Consider the following 23,903-nt stretch of genomic DNA (forward strand, 5'->3'; position numbering starts at 1 on the left):
AAAATTAAGAGACAAAAGCCTAAAATATTGCAATATAAAATAAAACCTACCTGCATAATTCCTTTCAATTGGCGTAATTGGAATGGTTTCAAGAGCTTTCTCTAGGAAGTCCAACAAGCAGGGACTAATCACCATTTCCTCTGGTAGCGACTGGAGTGCAACCCATGCATAAAGCTTAGCAGTTTTCACCCCACCGCTTCCTTTCCCTTTGGCTGCAACATTGAGAAGACAAATTTGTCTAATGTAGTCCTATTTAACTACAAATGATAAACTTCAAGTGATATTTCATAACTAACAGCTGTTTCCTCTAATCCTCTGCATCATCATCATCATCTGAAAGGGCAAAAATCTGAATAATTAGAAATAAACACTAAGGTTTCACTAAAAAAAAAAAAGTGCAAAACACAATTATTTGTTTATCATTGACTGTAACTGCACTGTGCTTGTTCTTGACCAGGTCATCTTGCACCAGCTTCATCCATTTGCTTCTTTCAAAATAGAACTGAAATCAGCCACACAAAATTCCTCTCCAAACAGATGATACAGCCGACTGGAGATGAAAGAATATTAGGAAGATGACATAGAAGAATTTGGGAAGAATGTCAGCTTAAACTAAGAAAAAAAACACTAAAAAATTAAAACTGTACATGGCAAGGTCTAACCAGGCTTATGCGAAGAACAACTGAGTCTAAACAAGCAACTTGCAAGCCTGAAGATAACTAGAGTATAAGATGGCTCTCTTCTACATCTTTGGAGAATGCTAATACTTAAATCCATGCTCACCAAAAGACAAAATAACTTTTGGCAAGTTATACAAAGACGATATTAGTACCAGCCCAATTACCACCTATATGTAATACAGACATCAATTAATACCTGTAAAAATCAGATAGTACAACCAGGGATGAATTAAATGTCATTTATATTCAAAGAAGAGATAATGATTTGAGGTTCTCCAAGAAAAACATAAATACTGAGTGTCTATAATAGAGCTTGAAAATTCTTTTGCTTCTTAAGCATGAATTTTCATGTTATTTTCATGCTATGCACGCTATTCTGTCTCATGCCTCTGACTGTCTAGATTGTCCCATCTGACTCTTATTGCAGACTACAGACACTAAGACAAAAGAGTTTCTGTTCAAGGGGAAAAGCTACACAGATAATAAATATTTAAGTGTTCTTATGTAATAATATTTAATAATAAAATATATAAACCATACTTTTTATATTAAAAAAATGCATAATGAAATAATTGCAATCCTAACTTGTGGAAAACATTCATACAAATGTAGATTATTGTAGTCCTTCAGATGTAGAGCTTACAGATAAAAAAAATGAAAGACTTGGTAACTAGACACGGCTTGGTAGGAATTTAAAGGCAAAGAATGAAAACAAGATATATAAAAACAAAACTGAAGAAAAGTAGTATAAATTAAGACTATGCAATATTCAGTAATCAAAAGCGGATGGATATTTTAAGGAGTCAGAATTAATGGCTAAATAGCATGGGTAAATTGAAGGTGTCCCCATTTCTACTCCTCTCTCCCAGCATCTCAGTTCTGCTTATAAAAAGCTTCTTCAGTCATTAGTTCCCCCTGCTCAAATTTTCACAAATTCTGACTCTTTGTTTCTAAAGTATGATTCAGATACTGAAGGAGAGAGGAGCGAAAGTCTAAGAAGGTGGAAGTGCAATCTATGTACCTCTAGATCTGATATGATGTAGCAGGGACTCCTGCTTGAAAACAGGAACCATTTGAGATATAATGAGCTTTAGGTATTAGAACTCAAGTTATGACAAATCACATTTACTTCAGGGACTGCAAAAGTTGAGGCTGCTAGTCTAGTATTTTGATTATTTCAAATATGGCTAAGCAATTGTTCAATATTACAGCAAACAACCAAATTCCAGAAAGCATTTTTTTTAATACAGTATGTCCATGGCAAAAAGCATTAGAAAACTTAAAACATCATTCTTCAAATGATGTAGTGTATGGGTGTAAGGATTCCTTTAAATTATATTCCTTGGATTATGAATAAAGCAATCAGCATGCATCTTTTATAAAAATACTTAAGGTTTACTTTCCAATAATAAGCATTTCTTTGTTAAATGAGAATGGAGAAAACCCAGTGATGGCCCATCACTATGATACACTGTGATCACCAAATCACTGAATCACAGAGTGGTTGAGGTTGGAAGGGACCTCTAGAGATCATCTGGTCCAACCCTCTTGCTCTAGCAGGGACACCTAGAGCATGTGGCACAGGGTGGCATCCAGGTGGGCTTGGAAGATCTCCAGAGAAGGAGACTCCCACAATAGAGATTACTGAGACTGTTATAACAGAAGATTTCTAAACATGCAGTTTTCTGAACTGCATTCATGCTTCTGGGATTGGGTTTCTGTAGCCAATAGTTCTGTAGACTTGATAAATATCATGATTCAATCAATGTGCAGTCAGATCTAAAGCTAGTAGATTATATGAAGGAGAAATATAAATCTGTGACAGTTTTAGAAGGTTATTGTCTATAAGTACCTGATGGGATGGGTGGGGGTTGGGGAGGAAGCAAGGTGTTAGTCTTGCTGTGGATAGTGCTAGGTAAAGGAGAAGATGTGGCAGTATCTTTCATACCATACAGCTTGGACTCTTTGGAAAGTGTTCTTGGCAAAGAGGATCCTCGAGAAGTGTTTGGCGATTCAGTCCTCAAAGTCTTAGAGTTGTAGTGTAACTGAAAGCAAATAACAGTTGATTTACTTGACAAAGATACCTCAACTTCTGCAAAACAGTTCTGTCTTTCCCTTCTACTTTGTTTGCATTATTTATAAAAATGCCATTGTTAAGATAAATTACATTCCCAACACGATATAGTTGCTGCATAATCTAGATGACTACATAATCTACCAGAAAGTTTTCTAAGAAAAGAGGATTTTTTTTTGGTATTGCAAACATTACACATCAAGCCACAAAAAAAGGAGCTTTATGTATCATGTACTAATCTGTACTTCTACCAGTTCTGCCAGGTAATAAACAGAACTACCTGGTAGGAGAATAAAATATCTGAAAGAAAAACAACAAATTTCTTTATACTATGTAATGTCACATACATTGTTCCTTACAGAGCACCTTTTGACATAGCGCTGCTTTTGATGGGTACATACAGTTTGTTTTATGTTTTCTTCTTTTTTTTTCTCAAGAAAATGAGGGTGAAAAGTTGTTAAGCTGAAAATCTGCAACAGTTTTCAACTATTAGATGTGTTACAGAAACATTATTCCTGTTTTAGCAATATCTGCAGAACTACAAAGTTCTTTTGCTGCCGGATGTATTAACTTGTACATAACAATGTAGTTGGTTTTAAATCATATGTGAGCAGACAGAAAGTGTGCTTCCCTGTACAACTACACACTACTTTTACCTTTACATCCACCCCAGGAATATAAAACACTGTTGTTTCCACATCACTGGATTTTGTCTGTAAAGATGATGGCACTTTCTTGCCAGCAAGTAAGTGAGTAGTAGAGGCATAATTGCTTTGAAATTTCTTCTTTTTTGAAGGAGATTCCTGGTCTAAGCTTCTGGAACTCCGATCATAACTCCTAAAATAAATGCATGTTATTAATATAAACTTAATACTCTTATTAATGTAAGTATGCTATCTGCTATTAAAAAAGAAGATTAATAGAAGATTAAGAAACAAACTTGTAATATCAACTACCTAAGGATTGCAGATCTCCTTCTATACCTCTCAGCATGAAAAGGTATTTCTCAATTGTTCCTATATCTTAAAATGAAAGCTAAAACAAGCAAATCTCATTTTCTCATACTAATTATTTGGTTTCTGTAGCCAATATGCAGACTTTGCTGACAAATAATCAGTTTCTCGAAATTTGTTAGATCATTAGTGTCTTATCAGAATAAAAATCAGCTGCCATTAGGTGTCTAATCACATAAACACAGAAAAAAATAGGATGAGATCAAATCTCATTAAGACCAGAGTAAATCTCTTACATTAGCTTAAAAAAAAAAGAAAAAAAAAAGATCATTTAACTAAGAGAAGGACATATGAAGAGTATCAGCATGCTTCTACGTTCAGAAAATAATGCGAGTCCTCCAAGATCATGAGAAAACACAACAGTAGTCCAACACAACAGCAGTCAAACCATTCTGGGAATAAACTGTAATCTGTAAATAATGTGATGCTAGCAAACTAATTTACGCATGCCCAGAGAGGTTGTGGAGTCTCCTTCTCTGGAGATCTTCCAAACCCACCTGGATGCCACCCTGTGCCCCGTGCTCTGGGTGTCCCTGCTGGAGCAGGGGGGTTGGACTAGATGATTTCTAGAGGTCCCTTCCAACCTCAACCATTCTGTGATTCTGTGATATTCATGCTTTTCAAACAGGTCAGTACATAAGAATTATTAATCATTGTGCATTTCATAATGGTAACTTAAGCAATGAGACTACAAGTGCTATAGGCAAAGAAGAGTAAAAGACTGATAGACTGCCCCACAGAGAGTAATTAAGTAATAAGCTTCAAACCTTCGCAAGCTAATGTCATCATGTTCCTGCTGAAGGGTTGTAGGATGCAGTACACACTTTCCACAGTCAATTTCAACCCTGATATCCAGTTCAAAGTCAATATTTCTCTCGGTGGTAGTGCCCGTCACGCTTCTGTTGGCAGGTGTTGTTGGCCAGCGCTCAGTGAACAGCTGGTGCACTGCAGCGAAGCCTGTTGCTTTCTTGCGAGAGGTGTTCCTGCAGAGCCACAATTGTGGATTAGATCGTAGGGTGGAATTGACTGAACAGAAACTAGGAAGTATGGTTAGACTGCTTTCGCACTCAGCATAAAACACTTTCAGAAGGTTTGTGAGCTTTAGCTGATAGGCAGCAATACACTGATCTGTCCTTCGTTGGTCACTCTCAGTGTGTCCTCCAGTGGCCATTCCTAACCTTCTTTGGTCTTGGATAGTACAAAGAACTAAGCTTTCCTTACTTTAAATTCTCAATCAAGCAGTATATAGGACAACAAACATGCAATTATTTTGAGTCATAATATTTACATTAGCATTCCACTTTATAGAAGTATAATTGCTGGATAAAACTGAAAGTTATGCTCTAACAAATGCTATTTCCACTAAAGCCTGCCCTTTGCCTCAAAAACTCTTTTATTCCAATTTCTTCTGTTCTGTTCCAAGCCCTAAAATTTTAAACAGTTGCATCTTTATAAGAGCATCCATCTTATGACAGCTGTATTTCTCCCTCTCTGCAATTATACCTGCTGAACACATCTACCTGCCCTTCACATACATGCCGCAGGCAAAAAATCAACCCTTCATCAGTAATAACAGCTTTTATAGACTTAAAGTCTGTCTTTCAAGTGTATTTTCTAACTTCACATGTTCTTCATTAGGATCATTACTTACGGGGGTTTCCTATAAAAATAAGTCCTCTCCCTTTCATGGTCATCCTCCTTGTCGGAGTCTTCGCTGCTTGACGATAAGCTGTCATCCCGACGGCCTTCCTCAGGCTGGAAGGGAATGCCAGGTGAGAAGGCTACAGGCGTTTTGGATGAACCGAATACCGAGCACGAGCCTTCACTAGCAGATGAGTAATGGGAGGGACCATCAATAGTTACAGACAGAAGGTCCATTTCGGTCTCCTCTGGAAACTGATTGCAAAAAAACAAAGACATTAAATTTCCATACATACTGTTTCCCTCTAGAAGGTATTAGATAGCTCGGGAGAGGGGGAAGAGGGAAAGAGGAACGGTTTGAGAAACTTAAGTTTTTCATAATAGAGAGATACTTGGTGCAGGAATTGCAAAATGAGTTATGAAGAAAAAAAATCCAAGAAATTACAGCTTGCTGAGGAGATACTGCCACTGCCTAGTGATTGGCCTGAATTTGTTAGCTAAATAGACATCATGCTCTGATCATTCCATACTGTCAGAAGTAAAAAACATACAATTTAAATTAAAAAATAAATATTTTTTGAAAGAAGAGAACAAGAGATAGCAAAAATCATCATGAACTTTATAACAGGAGGAAATACCCAGAAGGATTAGTGAGACATACATGCAGAACGCTAACACAGAATGCACAGTATCATTTTAAATTTTGCACTGTGATCTTGGACAAAGTGTCAGACAAAAGTGTTTTAATATGAAATGAACTTTGGGTCAAATTTCCAAAAGAGACCTCCTAGTTTTCACGCAAATCATACCGCAAGCACCACATAGGCATTTCTGGAACGCTGACACCATCACTATGCAACTGAAAAGCATGTGGAAGTGTTAGCTTAACACCATTCTGTGTTACTACAGAGCTACATAGCAGATGTCTGCAAATTCAAATTAGAAATGGGATTCTTTATTAAATTTATATTAAGAACTGGCATTGTAAGAAGATCCTTTTTTATTCAACAGCGGACATTTAACATTATTTGATAATACTTTGTTAAGCCAGCAAAATTTAAGCTAACTGTACTTATAAGTACGTATGGGAGGGAAAAAGTTATGACAGCTTTTATATTGTTTGTATGTGCCAAGCACATTTCTAGACTTCATTTCTCCTTCCCACTTGGAAATTAGAATTTGTTCCCAGAGAAGTGAGTTGGAAGGGAGAAAGAGTAGTTTATCTAAGAAGTTATTTTTAGTAAACCTTTTGTTATTATACTTAAAACATGTTTTTTAAAGTATTTCAAAAAATCAGTTTGTTCTCCATGTATTCAATTTTGACACATTGCCTGCTCTGTATTATTTGAAAGTGTCTTACGCTGCAGTGGATACAGGAATCCCAGCAGAAGAAAGCAGAGATGATGATGCCCCCCAGCCTAACAATTGCTTTGTACTGGTGCCAATGCCTGCAGTCCTGGAGCACTGCAACAGATGTAATGCCCAAGACAGGTACCAGGCAAGGCTAGACTTCTACATTTTTACATCAGCCTTGATCAGTCTTCACAAAAACAAAAATAAAATTTCACTGGTTTATTTTATGAAACTACTACGTTTTAACTCTACATAAAACTTTTCACACTCTGGGGAATCATATTCTTTTGCTCACTTTACAAATTCGAATTTAGCTGTTTTCAAGTTTGCTATACATTCTGGTTAGCTGAGTGCAGAAAGAGATGAAATGCTGAAAAGCAGCTCCCTGTGAGAAAAATTAGTTCTCTGGCAAAGAGTAGTTGGTTCTTCTCAAAAATACCTGAAAACACCCTTCCCCTGGACAGCTGGATTGTTGTTCAATCCCCAAAACTGTTTTATTCAACTTTGTTAAAAAATGAAAAGAAAAATGTAAATTAAAACAATTGTAGTAACCTCAGCTATGCAAAAAACCCCAAAACAAAACAATAAACACAAAAGCAATAGCAACATTTTAAAAATGTGAAAACAAAACAAGATTTTGCAATGTTTTTTAAACACATAAAGGAATATACTTGTAGGATTACAACAAGAAAACCCATTTCCAAAACTCCAAATATATTTGAAAGCAAAAAGTACTAGACAATTTTTGCACAGTTCTATTGAAAGCACCCAAAAGTATTAGTATTTATTGTATGTATCAGCCAGGAAAAACACCACTTTCAAGTATTTCCCTAAATATCTCAGTTAATTTCCACCCTAATACTTCATTTAATTTCCATGTTAAGAAACCAAAACATCCATTTTCCATCCAAACAAATCTATTTTCCAAACATACCAATGATTTTACACACATGCCCACACATTCAAGCCACCCAGGTCTGCCTGGGTATTCCTGTCTCATGAACTTGTGAGCAAATGGCATGTGACATTAATTAGTAGCTCATATAAAGTAATTCTTACAGAATCCTGTATGTTAAAGGTGACTCTTGGCCCAGGAGATGCTGCATCTACACGGATATCTGGGAGATCTTCACTGTCTCCAAGCCGAGAGCTATAAGCATAGACAGTAAGAATATCTTGTCAAGTTTTTATTACAGAATGCAGTGTCCCTGTAAACGTTTAACTATGCAAATACATAGCAATTAGCATGGTCAGCGCTTGCCATATTATCAAGGAATCAAATATTAAATAAGAACTGAAGTTTTGACGTATATGAAAATGGAGGAGGAGGAAGAGAAGGAAGCAAGGAAGGTACACACTATTTGGCCAGAGCGTGCGCAAGGGTGCACACAAAAACACTAGTTTTCAGAACATTCCTGTCTTCCATGCAGAGCTCCTCCTATCCAACCCAACCACATACAACTGCTGCCTAAAGTAAAAGCTCAAATCCAAGGTGTCCTCTGTTACCCCTACTGTTACTGCTTTCATGGAGCTCAAACTCCAGAACTTTACCTTGCCCTGTCCATTCTCTTCAGAGGTGGTCTCCCTGATGCTGAAATGCTCTTAGAGCGGCTATAGCTGGGTTTGTATCCAAGACCCCATTTGTCTTTCAATGAAGCAGCCTAAAATAAAAAAGAATATTGAAATGAAACACTGAGGTGATGCACTGTGGAAAAAAAAGAGGAGGAGTCTGCTGGGCCACCGTCTATCAACATCTCTAACCATTTCCCTTGCACTAGCTGACAGAAACATACAATTCAAGTGCTACTGTATGTTTTATATAACTTAATAGTGCTTACCCTCATGCTGGATCGCCGAAGCTTCTTGCGAACATCTCGGCGGATGTCATTCACAGCCACTGACTCCAACTGCTGATACCGCTGAATTTCTTGATTTATAGTTCCTTCACTTGCACCTAATTTTCTGGAGATAAATTATGGCTGAGTATCTCACAAATACATAACCTCTACACACACTATGCTAAATGATACACTACTATCCCTGTAAAACATGCCACATTCATTTTTTCCAGTGGTTACTTATGATCAATACCACCTTTTCTGAATTCAGCTGTAAAAGATCTGCACTTATTTCACTATACAACTTCTTGTCAGGTATAATATTTTGTCCTTTAAGATGACTCTTTGATTATAGAGTTTCTATCTCCAAGTCATTCCACAGAGCGAATACAGGACATAAAAAAACCTGCCATGCAAGTAGAACCCAATCAGCACGCAATGATGATAACCACGGTGCAGAACAAGAAGTGCAGTAGTGCAGCCACTCTCTCACTTCCAAAAGCTCTAGATTTAAGGACTTTCTGTGCACTTTCAGTCACAAGCCCCACTAGTTTTTATTAAAAACAACTATGCCAAATCAGAGAATCACCAGCAGGCTGAAGGATGATGCTGCTGTAGCAGCCCAACAGTCACGTCACAAAAATGACAGCTTTCTACAGAAGATTACATTCTGCGGGAATATCACCCCTAAATAATTCACAGAACCCTGATGTCAGTTATTTTGAATAAATCAAGATTTACCAAGGCATTAAAACACTCAAAATAGAAAGCTTTAAAACATAATTTTGATTCTTGTATTCATATTCTGAGAAACACTTAACCTAAGATCCAAAGTTCAGATACAATTGCCTTTTGACTGCTCACAGCAATTTTATTTCAAGTACAAACACTAAAATGTGCCTCCTCTGTATCATTTAACACATAGTTTTCAAAATCTACATTACCATCACAAACAGATCCATTTACAGTAAAAGTGCCTGAGCAAAAATAAGGAAAAAAGAAAAAAAAATGCTAAAAATGATTGATACAATGCTTTCCCCTCTGGCTGTGAGCATTTTAAAATGAACTGCTTTCTTAAGAGTTTTCTCACATATAGTATGAGTTTTAATTTAAAAAAAAATCATGAAAGATGCAAAAATAGACTAAATAGACTATTTAAATTAAATTTATTCTGCTTTCACTGAACAGGACATTATTAAAGTAATATATTTTACTAATCAGTGAGATAGAAACCAACGTGCAACTACGGTTTGGGATTGGTTAAAAAACAAAAAATCCTGACGATCCAGAGGGAACACAGACTGATATGACACTTGAAGAGTGTCATAACTTGAATTTGAGAGTACTTGCTCATCTGATTTTTTCTTAGGCAGTCATCAAGGACAATTTTTTGAAGTAAAACAATAATTTCCAATTGCAAATGCTGCAAAATATGAAATAGATAAAACAAAAAACAACTTCATGTGCAGCTTTGTTATTCCCCCATCTTATGCAATTTAAAGCAGAACCACATGAAGGAAAATCCAACTTACTTTAAATCATCAATTACTTTAGCTTGCTCATTGAGTTCTCTAATATCAACTAGACGCTTCACAAATTTTCTTCCTCGCTGCTCTCCAGTTTGGATACTAGAGGCTCCCTGCCGTCGGTGATCAACAATCTCCTATTTAAAATAAACATCTAATTAGTGTCCTCCTAAAAAGTGGACATAAGTATCATTTAACAACAGACAAACTGAATTTCACACCTTAAAATTTAGAATATTGCATGCAAAAAGAATCATTTTCCACTCAAAAGGCAGCTGATTGAAATTTTCCAGTGATCTGAATCCCATCATTCAATTAGACACACTTTAGCTACTACATACATGTCCCCATGAGCAGGATCTGCCTGCTTTCCTATGTGATGTGCTAGACTGAGGAGAGTCACAGTTCGCTGACCCCAAAAGATACTCTACAGGAACAGAGTATCGGTGGCTTGGGGGGCTCAAACCCAGCAGGTGATTTACAATCCGCTGCCCAAATGTTAGCTTGCGTGCATCTCCGCATAATGAACCTCCACCTGATTTCTAAACAACAAACACCATCGTTAGTATTCTGCAATTAAGTATCCACTTGGGCAGGCAAGAGACATTTAAGACAGCCATTGAAGAGCATCTGGTAAACAGGTTTTACGTGAAACCGAAAGCAAGGTTAACAGGATATTGAGCAGAGGTACCGAGAAGAAAATTTTTCTAATTGGCTTATCATGTTAGTAACTTCTTGTTCTGTTTTCTAAGGAAACATATCTGCAGGGACAGCTTTTCCAAAGAATATATCTGAAATTAGGTACCATATTTTCATGTTTCCAAATCGAAATCCATAGCACTACTTAAGAGCAGGAGAAATATGATCTATGTTTTCTAACTCTCTATTTCAAAGACAAGCTAACAAACTGCTTTAATTTATAACATGAATAATATTAATTTATCACTGAATGTTATGTATATATATATATATATGACCATATATATATATATAATACATATATTATATATATTTATATATATATACACACACGCACATACATATTTGTCTGCAAACAGATGGGAGCATGCAGGATGCAAAAACTCAAGGCTAAAACCCTTCCATTTGATGGAAAACTTTGACAAGTCTTTTCTAACTATTAGCATTTATTTTGGTTGATTCACTTACTGCATGTATAGTGGGAGACATAGTGTCAACTTCGTCCTCATCTGACAGGTCAGCTATGTTTACAGAGTTGAGGTCAGCAATATCATCAATATCTTCTTCTCCTGTCAATGTTGTTAGAGTGTTGCCTAAAGCATTTAGCCTCTTTCCAATGTTTGGATCCATGTGGACATCAATACCACACATCTTCCATAACACATTGAGTGTCCAGGTTCCAGCACTACTACTTTCTGGATTAAAAAGAAAAAAATAAGTCTTAAGCAGTTTTTTCTTCTTGTAAAGAGTTCCCACACAGGGTCTCCCATTAGTTTGCCAAGACCATGTTTATCTGCTCTAAACAACTGTTTTCTCCATCTTGAAGAACTTTGAGGAAAACCTTTTCCACAACTGAAATGCTCTTTAGCAGTACCTAACAGGAAGTAAACTATGTTTCTTTCACAAATGATGCACACAAACACAGCTGAAAAAATAAAATCCCTTGAGCCAAGCTGATCACTGGGAAAGGAGATAAGCATCAGATAAGTTCAGATGAGATAAGTTCAGTTCTCACAATTTCAGCCAAGTACACTATTCAAGAACAGGGTTTCTAACACCAAGAAACTTAAAGCATGGCCATCTACGTGAAGAAGTGCTGAGCTATTTACAGACAGAATAAAAATGCTGGAAGATGTCATAATACATTGTATGAATAACATATCTGCCAAATACTACTACTTCCCAGGATTTTTCTAGTGAGTGACACTTTTCAACATCAAAATACAAAAACTGCTTGAACAGAATGAGCATACTAACACACAAAAGTATATTACCTGCTGCAGCTTGTCCCGTTGTCCTAGAGCATACTTCGTACGTACCATCTGGCACAACACCTGCATAAGAAACACACTGCTTAGGCACTGTTCATCGACCCTTGTCAAATTTCACCTCAGCTTCAGGCCCAGCACTAATAAAATATGAGAGGCGATGGAGTGGCATTTTTTATTCTAATCAAATAATTTTATTCTATTTAGTAAATTACTTGGTAACATTCATGTTGCTATACTCCAATAATTCTGCATAAATTCAACAATCGTCACCATAATATAAGTGAAAATAATTTATATTTAACTACTGAAAGTTTACTGGGATCTTATGAAGTTAATATAAAAGCAACACATTCAGCTCCTCCCATATCTGTCAGACAGAATGTAGAGAAATACATATACAAGGAGAAATGCAATGAAATCCTTAATAAATACAATACAACTGTTTAGGTCCATATTCTTTCGGTTTCGAAAGGCCAAAGTCTTCCCGTTATCTTTTGGAGAGATTTTCAGTAGTTTTGAAGGCACAAGAAAGTGTAAGAGGGGATTCAGAAGTGAAATACGATTGTCCAGAAAATCACAAACACTTACATGCATTCATGACTAGATCTCCTCGTATTTCTGGTTTCCAATCATCCCAACTTGTCTCAAAGCCATCAGCAAAGCGGATACAAAAGTTCTTAAAATGACCTTTGCTAACTAAAGACTCGGAGGAGCAGGCAGTGATTAATGTACTTTCAATGGTCAGGACTAATGCAGAGCCAGTGTCAAGATCTGCAGTGTGGTTAGACTGGAAAGTAAAATCAGAAAGATTACTGGTGATTGCAAAGTCAAGATGATATAACTATAACTTAATGAAAATGAAAGCACGTACATTTTTCTGTTTAGTAAATCGTATTCTCATTCCTTACTTTGATTAAATAAAAACACAGTTCGAAAACTGTGTTAAAGCCAACAGGTTCAGAGATTTTCTGCTAATAAGCCCACAAAATGAATTGGAATTTCTGATGGCAGGTTTCAAAAAAACATGTTCCACCTGAAACCTTTCCAAGGATTTCTCAAGGTACTGAGCTCATATGTGGTGTAAGCAAGAAACCATTATGTTGTCTCAAATAGCGCCCACCAACTCACCACTGTACAATCTCAGCCTTTCATAAACAAGAATACCACTTCTGCCATAAGTAAAGTCACTACTGCTATGTCTGCATCCTATGATTTTTATGTTAATATGATGTCAAATTAATTTCTCTGAATAATAATCTCTGCATAATAATCACACATCACATACAAATGGATATTTCCCAGACTACCGTCCTTCCCTTCAGACATTTTGATTACCTGAGGTGTGTTTGTGATGGGCAGGCAAATTCCTAAGTCATTGACCGTCAGCTGAAGAAAAAGGGTTCCAAAAGCCTGGGCAGATGTTTGCTGGATTCCTGGCAGCATATCTACTACTTCTTTGGTGGCCATATGAATATCTTTATGTAAAGCCATCCTCTGCTCATTCCAGTTATCATAAGCAGCTTTGTAATTCAGCCAAAATAATACAGCTTTATGAAGAAAAACAGAAGTGAACAAAAATAAAATTAAAAAGTGCATGTGTTCATTGGAACTTTGTTTTTCTCATTTTTATTGTTTCTCCATTACTTTAAGACTGCATCATATCTATGTGCAAGAGTGCAAACACATACACACACATTCAGAATGTAGAGAGCAGTCTTGTGCTGCAAGGGCCAAGACAGACAAAGCTCACATTAAAATACAGAAAACGATGATATTCTCAACATTACATATTTATAAAGACTTGCAAAACAGCTCCCTGAAGCCCACCTGAAAACTAATCACCTCAGCAAATGAAACTCATTGCCAATAGAAGTTATTAATTTGTTTGCATACAGTAAATCTCCTAAATAAGTTCTTTAACTAGTTTATTTTACCCAGTATTCCTATTCAGCCTGAGAAACTAAGACTTGAATCACCACACTTCTATAAAAAATATAGCTTGGTCAATAAGAAAATAGATTTTTGACAACTGTCTCTCTTAATACCTCTATCAAAGGCCACGGGCTGAGCAAAAACAATTGGTCTGTTCAGAGTAATAAGCACAGCTTCCCTATCTGACGAACCACTGATTTCTTCTCGAAGAGCATTTCTTAAGCCAATTCTTGTCTTAAAATAGGCGACTTGATGGAAGTCTGAACCAGCTTCTTCATAAACCTTAAAACATTCAGAAAAATAATAAAGATAAAAAAGGGGGGAGGACAAAAACAAGAGAGCACATTGCAAAGAGAGGGAGTGAGGAGGGAGAAAAAAAAAACAGGTTACTGAATTTGACAAAATGAAAAATTTACAATAAGTAGTATTACAATAAGTAGTATGACCTTTCCCTTTTTTTGCCTCCTGTTTAAAGTACTTCTAAGGATACTCAACTTCCATCAACTTCTGATTGCAATGGCATTTCCTTACTTTATCATGAAAAATTAAGTAACATAACTATTTATATACCCAAATCCTTTGTAACGACAGTACATTTACAGGTTCTAAGGCTTATATTTTTGGGGGAGACATCACAAAATATTCTATAATATAGTTGGTGATTCCAGGTGAGAGTGGGTTTAAGAATCCTAGAGATACAATTGAACTATACCAGACAAACGATGAAAGTGCATGTCAATAGAAATTTATATCACATCTAACCTTATTATTTCATGCATGCACCCTAAAAATGATAACAAAATCAATAAAAAATCTGAACTGGGCTCAGTAACAAGGCCAACACTATTGCAATAGGTAAATAAGTTCCAAAATATTCATGGGGGATGAAAAGAGGGGATGGAAAAAAAATTTTAATGAAAAAAAAAGGTAAAAAAAAGCACTTTACTGCCTCTTCTGTAATAACACGTATACAGGTCTTCATACGAAAAATTTGCTAACTCTTCCAAGAAAGCCACTCTCAGTTACTTCTCACATTGAAGAGAAAAAATTGATTTTGAATCACTACAATATATGCAAGATATACTCCACAATTTTATATGCTGCAGAATAGTCAAACTTTTCAGAAACTTACAGAAAACACACACGCCTACAATCCCACACCCACTCCATAGCCAAATGAGAAAGACAATGAACAGTTTCTGTTTTGTTCTATATTTTTCAGTCACCCCCTGTTTATTAACAAAGTCTGGACTGCTGCATGCCAAGACACTGAGCACTAACCTGATGCTTAACAATCTGTCCTAATGCCAGATTTAGATCCACCTGGCATTTACCAAACAGTTTGAGGTAGCTGCTGCTTCCTGGCATTGCTTTGGTTTGTAGTCTGTTGGAGAGCTCAAGTTCTATTAATCCAGTTTCAAATCTCACAGCCCGCATTGAGGGAGTTGTGGCTGTTACTTGAATTCCCTAGCAAATAAATAAGGTATAAAGTTACTTATGATCTGGTTCAGAGGCATAAAAAGAATTGGGGGAAAAGTCTTCACTTTGCAACCAAAAATAAAAGAGGGCATAATGATTTTTCATGTGGTGTCACAGGTGTCACTGAGTTATTTTAAAAACATGAGAGGAACCAAACTTTAGATTAGGACTTTTTCTTCATGCAGAGAATTCTCAGTTCAGAGCCTTGAGGTAAAGATCCAAGCACTCAGTCATTAATGGCACCCGAAACAATCATTTTGTCATTTCAAGACTACCTTAAACTGTAGGCTCAAGGAGTAAAGAAGAATTTTGGGCTTCTCTCCATCTGTTGTGCCATCATGTTCGTTCCAAAGAGGTATCGGCTGTTCCCCTCCTGTATATATTAAGTGTACATAATCAGTTTTAACCCAGAAAACATACATAAATATACATATATCAAGCATATATGTATATGCACTTGTGTATACATATATATATATGTATAAACTTGATGACAATCAAGTTTGTTTCAACCAACAGTTCGCTGAAGATATAGAAGGTTCAAGACAGAACTTTCTCTAAATTAACTGAAAATAAATAGTAAACATGTCAAGTATGGTGCAAACTGCATTAAAAGCACTGCCTAATTTCTAATTTCTCATGTCAGAAGAAAAGATTACACTGCAATTATTTTCATACACTGTTGGATTCCCAATCCTGCCATATTGCATTCCAACTTACATATATCTTTATAGCTTAAGAAACAACATATTTTTCCATAAAACGTCGATAAAAGAGACAGCATTGAATAATTTTGCATCTGTTCTCTATATGGGATTTTGATCAAAATGCTGCTTTTCTTCTGAAAAAAAAAACTTTAGGGAACAGAAACTAGTCTACAATGGCAGAAATTTCTGCAGTTCATAGCATGATACGCAAACCAGGCAAATAAACAGCTAAAGGCCTTTCAGTATGGTTCTAGAGCTTGTTATCTGCAAAGGATCAGTAAGTTATCAACTGTGAGACTCTAGGCAACAGCAGAATTACTGTTTTAACACTATTTTCCCATGATACAGCCATTTTCCTCAGAAGAATAAGCTGACGAACCCCATTCTTAAGGTGGGGAAAGTGAATACAAGACGTACACAAAGGCAGTGCAGGAGAGCCTGCATCAAGAGTCGGTCATTCTGGACACCGGACTCAGGGTCTATTTTGCTTTACACAGCAAAACCCTCAGCTTCCAGAACTGCCACAGACACTTCTAGATCCCCTAACGTTACTTCAAACCACAACCTGCTGCTGGCTGCTGAGCAGTACTTGATGCAAAGTGGTGGTGTTTGTGAAATAAACACCTAACCAGAGAAACCATCAACCAAAGCTTAAAACCAACTTTAAGTAACAGCTTTAAGTGTTTCTACTTACCTGAAACCTTTTGTATGACTTCATTTACTTCCTTCATGAACACTTTTTGTACAAACACCAAATGATTTAATAAGTCAGTTGTGAGATTATGTTCAAAGGAGCCAACCTGCCAAAATACAAATTTTTAAAATACAACTTTAAAACAGTTACCATAGCTAAGTTTTCAAAATAATACCATTTTTTTAAAATACACATATTAAGTCATAAGATAACTGTATCATTATTAGCATATTAAAAAAAAAGTATGTGGAATAGTTTTATCTTGCAATTTTTCTCTTTTAAGTAGCTACCGGAAAATTGGTGGACATAAACTATTATACAAAAAAGTGAGAACGATTAACAATCTAAAGAGTTTATTCTCTTGTATTGCAAGTTTGGTTTAAACAATAAAATGCAAGACTTCACAGAATTTAATGGAAGTTTGTGAATTGATACTTAATTTCAGTTTATGCTGAACATCTTCAAAGTAAGAACAGATCCTCATGTCTTTCTCTAGCAAGGACAACACCCAAATGTGTTGTTCAAATAGAAGCACCTAATACATTTCTTCTGTAAGGATACGAACATTGCAAGTCCCCATTACAGGTGTGCTAGACAATTTAACTGACTAAATAAGGGTGGCTAGCAGAAAGGCTTTTCCCCACTCAACCATTTTTTTTTTAAGCAGTATGCTTTCTATCCTCTGTGAAAATTATCTGTAGTAGTCCGCATACAATACAACACAGAAACAAACCAATGTCTACAAACAGAAGACTTTATGTATTTTTGAAGCTATTTGTAGCTTCTTATATCTGTATTGATGAAAAAATAAAGCAATAAACCCATATGTAGTCTTTAAACTTAATAAGAAGTCCTGCAAAATACACAACAAAAATGGTCTACCTGATCTAACACATCAGTTTAAAATGACATTGCATCTGAATCATCCGCATAATATATTTGTCTACTTTATTCATGAGAAATATTGTCATTCGTCCCCTACACACCTTTCCTGTTCAAAATTTTTCAAAGATAGTGCTCTTGACCATTTAATATGTTCACTGCTCATCCAACTAAGAACTGAAAGAAGTTTTACTCTGGATTCATGCAACTACAAATAACATATTTGGATCAAGCTGCAAACCCAAGAGATATGGAACAGGCAAATGATTGAGCTAAGCAAGTCAAAAAGATGCACATACAGAAATGTAACAGATGGAAATAGTCAACAAGTTCCCAGAGAGGGCTACAATCTACTACTACTACACCTACTTCAGCCACACAACGTAGGTAGTTCCCTTGTAGGTAATAGCCTTGTTTAGCAGGAAGTTCATCTATGCTCCATATTTGGTCTGAGTAAGTATCATGTTCTTCCATTATGTATTTGCCTGACATAGTGACAGGAGGAAGGTTGAGACTTGCTGAGGGAGGAATGGTTGACATATCAGTTGAAGAGATTTTAGAAGTGAAGCGCAACCTGTGACTCGGAAGTTCAAAAGTAAATCTTGTTTGGGCACCTGTAAAAGGAAGATGAGGAGAAAAAGTATCACAAAAGATAAGTTTTCATTTCTTTTTGAATTTAAAAACGTTTTGTGGAATAAAATGTTAAAATTATGCTCAAGTTAGGGGCACTGATCTCTAGAGCTATGAATATCCAACCACATGATTCTTAAAACATGAGAAAAAAAAAACAAACATATCACTGTAATAAGATAAAGGCAGTCAAATTACCTATTACATCTATCTACCATCTACATCTACCTACCATCTATTACAACAATAAAAAATCTCTACATAGTCCCATCTGATCAATGTCCACATTCAAAAAAACAAACAAACAAAAGAGAACAAAACAAACAAACAAAAACAACCCTAGGCCAACAGCAGTAGAGTCAAAACTATAGTAATAACTCAACATAAATCTTCAGTCCTCTTGTTATTTTTCTAACAAAAGAAAACTAAAAGCCATGTTTCTTAAAGTTTCCCAGAAGCATTACCTGTCATTCCATGACTCCTCATTCTTCCCATCTTATATTCTGCCTTTAGAGAGGGCAAAAGTGCTGCTCCAATAGCTATACCATCTATCATGGCACTAAATTTTAAAACTATAGGCTTCTTTTCTAAGCCTTCTGGCAGCTGTGGAAATTCATTTGTTTCAACAGGTGTTTGATTAATACTTGTTGGAGTCTTTTCAGAGGGCAAGGGAGTTGCAACATCTTCTTTTGTAGACTGGGTACTATTTTTCAAGACAAAGATGAGAAAATAGTGTTACTCTAGCACTATATAGAGCTAGTTGGACTCTCCCACAAGTCCATAAGCTGGTGATAATTAGGGGCATCCACAAGCACCTTCCAAACAAACTTACGCTGTTGATGGTTGCCTGATGAGATCTGAAATCTGCTTGGAGAGCTGATGGGAGCTCCGCACCATCATGCTGTGCAACGTGGCAGGGTGCTGCGGGATATTGATGCTGATCGCTCCGACTTTGACCACAGCAGCGTTGTTTGTTTTCAGCCCTCTTTGGGCACTGTACAGAGCCTGAGATTTGGCAATACTGCATTTCACTACAGTTCTAACAGAAAAGGAAAAAGGATTTGTTTGCAGATCTTCCAAAACAATTAGACTTTTATGTTAAAAGGAGTTTTTCAAAGTTAGCTGAACTGTCTAGTAGGAACATAGGTGATTTTGTTTAGCATCAACATACACACTACTTTTGCTTTTACTTTACACACACAGATGCACTACATGCCACAAACAACTACAGAACATTTAAGAGAACTACCAGGCATGCACTGCAAAAACACAACTATTAAACTGAATCTTGGGTAATATGAGACCATTTGAGTTTACACACACCAGACAACATACACAGACAATTTTCACACGCTGAAACAAGTAAGAGTCTTCTATTTCAACTCTTCTTTATAAATAATCATGAATCATCCTTTACATAAGATCACCTAGTAAAACCTAATTTTAGCATCCAAAAAGGCCAATGGACAAAAGAGTAACAAATTTAGCTAGTGATATAGGGGTTAGTGAAATAATACTGATGTTTAAATGATGCATACTATCCCAAAATATGATCTTCAAACTTTACTGTAATGCTAAGGAAGATGTAGTTCACTGCAGTTACATAATATAAAAATATAACTGTACATATTAGTAAATGTTGATGTCAGAAAGAAGTTTTGACACATCAAAATTCACTAAAGTCTTACTAAAAATGATGTATGCAGTAACACTCTCACGTTTCTCATTTCAGATCATTTACTAGAGGGCTCCTCAAGAGGAAAACACTATGTAGTCAGTTTTCAAGATGGAGTACGCAAGCTGAAATGTCCCAAAAGCAAACACTGCAAAACTGCAACATTCAACAGAAGTACTTTGACATTAACTTCTATGGGATTGCACTATGATTTAACTTGCTCTGTGGACAGTTTGCGGTTTCGTGGTGACAATTACCTTATTCAAGTAAATCTCCTTCTAAGTAAATTTCTCATTGAAGTCCTAGCACGGGGCTCATCACCACCTGAAACAGTGGTTAGCTCAAAGTCTCCCAGGTCTCTGACTACCAGAAAGATTTTCTGCTTATAACACCACAGCCTGGAGCACTGCAATGCAGCCACATACCTCTCAACAGTACATTAGTTTACTGAGGCAACAGAAAACTTTCCAATTTTCACAGATATGCAAAAGCTACACGAGACCTAAAGCAGTTAGTGATTACAATTTTAGGGTGGAAGGTCAAATAGAAACGTTGTGAAAGTATTTTAAGAATATACAAAAGTTTAAAGAAGGAGACAAATCAGCTTGAATGTTCAGAGAAAAAAAAAAAGAAATGTACATAGTAAGAAATATTAAGAAATGCTTACTCTACCTCTTTAAAACTAAAACAACAAAAACAGATTATTTCTCTGTTCATGATTTGGCATGTTCCCTACTCAAATGTGCCCCTCAAAGTGCTAGTGTTCTGATTCACCTGTAATAAAGTCAGCCAAGAATATATCTTCTCCATCAGTAACAACTATTTTAGCTGCTCAGACATCAAAAGGACAACTTTCAACTTGAGGAAAGTTGGAAGCTTTTTTCCTATTCTGTCCCAAACAGACACTGCAGTCAAACTCTCTTTTTAAGAAGTTGAAAACAAATATAGTTTGAATTAAAAACAGATCTATAAAAAATCTAAGCATGTGAACCCATGTATCTATTCTATCATCATAGGAGAACTGGATGAGAAGGAATCCTATTTGGTCTGGACTTCCCAAATACTCAGCAAGGCTAATTGTGCTTCTCTACCAAGGAGTTTGCACATTTCAAGGCACTGTCACTTGCCCGGTAGCACAGACAGAGTGAGGCGCAGAAGAGCTGCAAGGCTCTGCATGGACTCTGAGTGGGCACTGCACGTTATACGGCTGCCGTTTGCCTGCATATGGTGAGGTGTCCATAACAGATTTGGCTTGCTGTTTTTAAAATAACTTACAAATGAAGTTATACATTTAGTTACAAATGAATAATGCATTCATAAGTAATTCTGTGTTCTTAGATCAATTCCATAAATAATCCCTCTCCAGACAGCTTTTGAGCAGAGCTTTGTTCTACTACAGAATAGACTACAAAGCAAATACTCAATATAAAAGATATCAGGGAACATTAGAAAGACATCAGCAGAAGGCCACTAACAAACACAGAAATTACCACAGACCAAAATTCAGGCAGCAGCAGAATTTCTTCAGAACCAGAGTACTGTACTGTATTCAAGATTCATCAGCAGATCTACCTACCTTACATCAACTTGCCCAGTCCTTTAACTCATTTTTATTTTTGCTGATCACATAATACAGCAGTGAACTCCACTGTTCATTTATGTGCAACAGGAGAAAGGACTTGCTTTTACTGGCTTTAAGTCACCAGTAGTCATGAAGTAAGAAAATAATAATAATAATAATTGCTTCTTGTCCATCTTCATTACCTCATTTGTGATTTTACAGTCTACTGTATCTCCTTTCAGGGTCATCATTTATTCAGACATTTTGAAGTTTACCTGTATTATCATAATCCTGAATTTGCACAAATGCTGTAACAAACAGCAACTGTATTAGGTCCTACTAGGTCCTACCAAAATGTACGCACCAGGGGTCTAATACAGAAAAAGAATCCCGTCCAGAGAGCGAAACTTGGAGGAAAAAAAAAAAAAAGACAGAGCCCCCAGGTTTGGGTTCCATTATTTTTCTTCTTCAAGCACTGCAGCCTCACAGGACACTGGGCCTTCCAGGCTGCCCACCTGGCAGCTCAGCATTTCTCAACTTCTACAACTAGACTTCAACTTACTAAGGACCTCTAGGCATAGGCAGCAGGAAGAAGACAACTAGAAAGAAACACTGCATCATTTCTACAATGAAACATCTACCTACGCTACAGGAACCTGGGAGACATGGAGGGGTTCACCTTCATGTACAGTAAATGCCCTGGCATAATTTTAAGGGAAACATTTTAAGTCAGTTTACTTAGTAATTAGGTCCAGCACTGATATAAATAAAGACAAGAGTAGTCCGTCTGACGCTGAAAACAGGACATGTTCTACCACTCCAATCACAGCCATTCTTAAGTTAAAAAACTACCTAATCTATACATTGCTTTACAGCTATCAACATTAAAATAAGCACAGAAATATATCTCATAAAAATAGATCTAAGGAACAGTGAAACTATTCTGCCAGTGCAATAGCAACCGCATAGTGTAATATCTGCCCTATGAGCTAGATTGTTGATATGAAAATATACTAATTTTTCTTAATAGATATTAGGAGACTACATAAAATCTTATGGAGGTATTATTAGATGTTCAACTAAAATGTATTCAAGCAGCCTCTGGCTACAGTCACACACAGTAAGAAGGCAGCCATTAACTACACAACACAGAGTTATTGCAAGACTATTAAATGTAATAATATGACATACAGAAACTCTTGTTTGGCTGTGCTTGTAGGAGATGTAGGAAAATCCTCCAGTCTACAGATGAAGATTGAAGAGAAAGCAAGAGAAATAAAAACAAAGCAAATAAAGAATAAACATTCATGCAAAATTAGTTAGGTAATTACTTGTAACCCACAATATGACAAATATTTTCAAATTAAACAAGTTGAAGGGGAGGTTTTTGTCTGTTTCATCCTTTTGTTTTGTAACCTGACCTTACATGAAAGTTCACTAAAATTACAGCATAAGAACACAAACATTAACCCAGCCAACTTCAGAAATAGATGGCTCTCAAATGAGAACTTGTATTAACCCTTCTGAGATGCTTTTGACAAACAATTTAGCTGGTGATATTAATAAATGACCACATGCTTATAGTTCTCTACAATATCTTCCAAGAAGAACAGGAAATAAAGAGGAAAAAAAATAATTAAAAAAGACTCAAGTCAGTTTAGGCCTTTTTCTAAAATATCACTAGTATTCCAGGTCACATACTGAGGGTTACCTACCTAACACCAAAACTATGTGAGGGTGATCTGTACTACAAAGAGTTGTAGCTTAACTGTGTTTTTGCAACTCAAATGTAAAGAAAATCAGATGGAAAAAAAATAATATGCATGCCTTCTTTGTAAACCTGGCAAAAATTACAGTGTTCCAGGTGTTTGTGCACAAAAAGTATTGGGGAGGATGTTTGCTTTTTGAGTTAAATCACATCAATCATATAAAGGGTGAATAGCCATTAGAATGGTAAAATAACACAAAGAAATATGCAATATGGGTGTTTGAAAAGATACCTATTAATGAAGCAATATAGATCTTAAATGACAATCATCTGCATCAAGAGGTCAAACAGTCCTTCTAAAATTCCTTGTATAAATGGAATCTACAAGCTTCAAAAACAATCAGAAGCATAACAGAAAAAATACTCACACAATATAAGAAAGTTTCTGTTTGTACATCGCATGGAAGAAAACTGTTTCAAAGAGTCTTACTTTGAGTTTTGGACTTTTTGGGGTTTTTTTTGAACAAGAGGATCTACCTC

At 36.2% G+C, this 23,903-nt stretch overlaps 1 protein-coding gene across 1 annotated transcript in view; it reads right to left on the reverse strand.

Annotated features, from left to right (window-relative positions):
* The window catches only part of BLTP1 (bridge-like lipid transfer protein family member 1), a 96,260-nt gene that overhangs the window by 11,789 nt on the left and 60,568 nt on the right, over positions 1 to 23,903 (reverse strand). Inside the window, exons 49-71 of the mRNA XM_088527677.1 lie at positions 22,847 to 22,897; positions 19,252 to 19,458; positions 18,884 to 19,122; positions 18,159 to 18,403; positions 16,908 to 17,013; positions 15,782 to 15,879; positions 15,309 to 15,494; positions 14,141 to 14,309; positions 13,431 to 13,642; positions 12,684 to 12,882; positions 12,099 to 12,158; positions 11,293 to 11,519; positions 10,467 to 10,667; positions 10,132 to 10,262; positions 8,600 to 8,723; positions 8,313 to 8,422; positions 7,821 to 7,911; positions 7,201 to 7,263; positions 5,419 to 5,663; positions 4,535 to 4,750; positions 3,411 to 3,591; positions 2,533 to 2,725; positions 51 to 212 (exon numbers count right to left, since the gene is read on the reverse strand). Coding sequence (XP_088383803.1) covers positions 51 to 212; positions 2,533 to 2,725; positions 3,411 to 3,591; positions 4,535 to 4,750; positions 5,419 to 5,663; positions 7,201 to 7,263; positions 7,821 to 7,911; positions 8,313 to 8,422; positions 8,600 to 8,723; positions 10,132 to 10,262; positions 10,467 to 10,667; positions 11,293 to 11,519; positions 12,099 to 12,158; positions 12,684 to 12,882; positions 13,431 to 13,642; positions 14,141 to 14,309; positions 15,309 to 15,494; positions 15,782 to 15,879; positions 16,908 to 17,013; positions 18,159 to 18,403; positions 18,884 to 19,122; positions 19,252 to 19,458; positions 22,847 to 22,897 — 3,716 coding nt within the window. The remainder of the gene's footprint in view (positions 1 to 50; positions 213 to 2,532; positions 2,726 to 3,410; positions 3,592 to 4,534; positions 4,751 to 5,418; positions 5,664 to 7,200; positions 7,264 to 7,820; positions 7,912 to 8,312; positions 8,423 to 8,599; positions 8,724 to 10,131; positions 10,263 to 10,466; positions 10,668 to 11,292; positions 11,520 to 12,098; positions 12,159 to 12,683; positions 12,883 to 13,430; positions 13,643 to 14,140; positions 14,310 to 15,308; positions 15,495 to 15,781; positions 15,880 to 16,907; positions 17,014 to 18,158; positions 18,404 to 18,883; positions 19,123 to 19,251; positions 19,459 to 22,846; positions 22,898 to 23,903) is intronic.

Source organism: Tinamus guttatus, unplaced genomic scaffold (genome assembly GCF_059628265.1).
Source record: "Tinamus guttatus ecotype Peru unplaced genomic scaffold, ASM5962826v1 Tinamus_guttatus_pri_ptg000288l, whole genome shotgun sequence".
In the NCBI taxonomy this organism is placed as follows: domain Eukaryota; kingdom Metazoa; phylum Chordata; class Aves; order Tinamiformes; family Tinamidae; genus Tinamus; species Tinamus guttatus.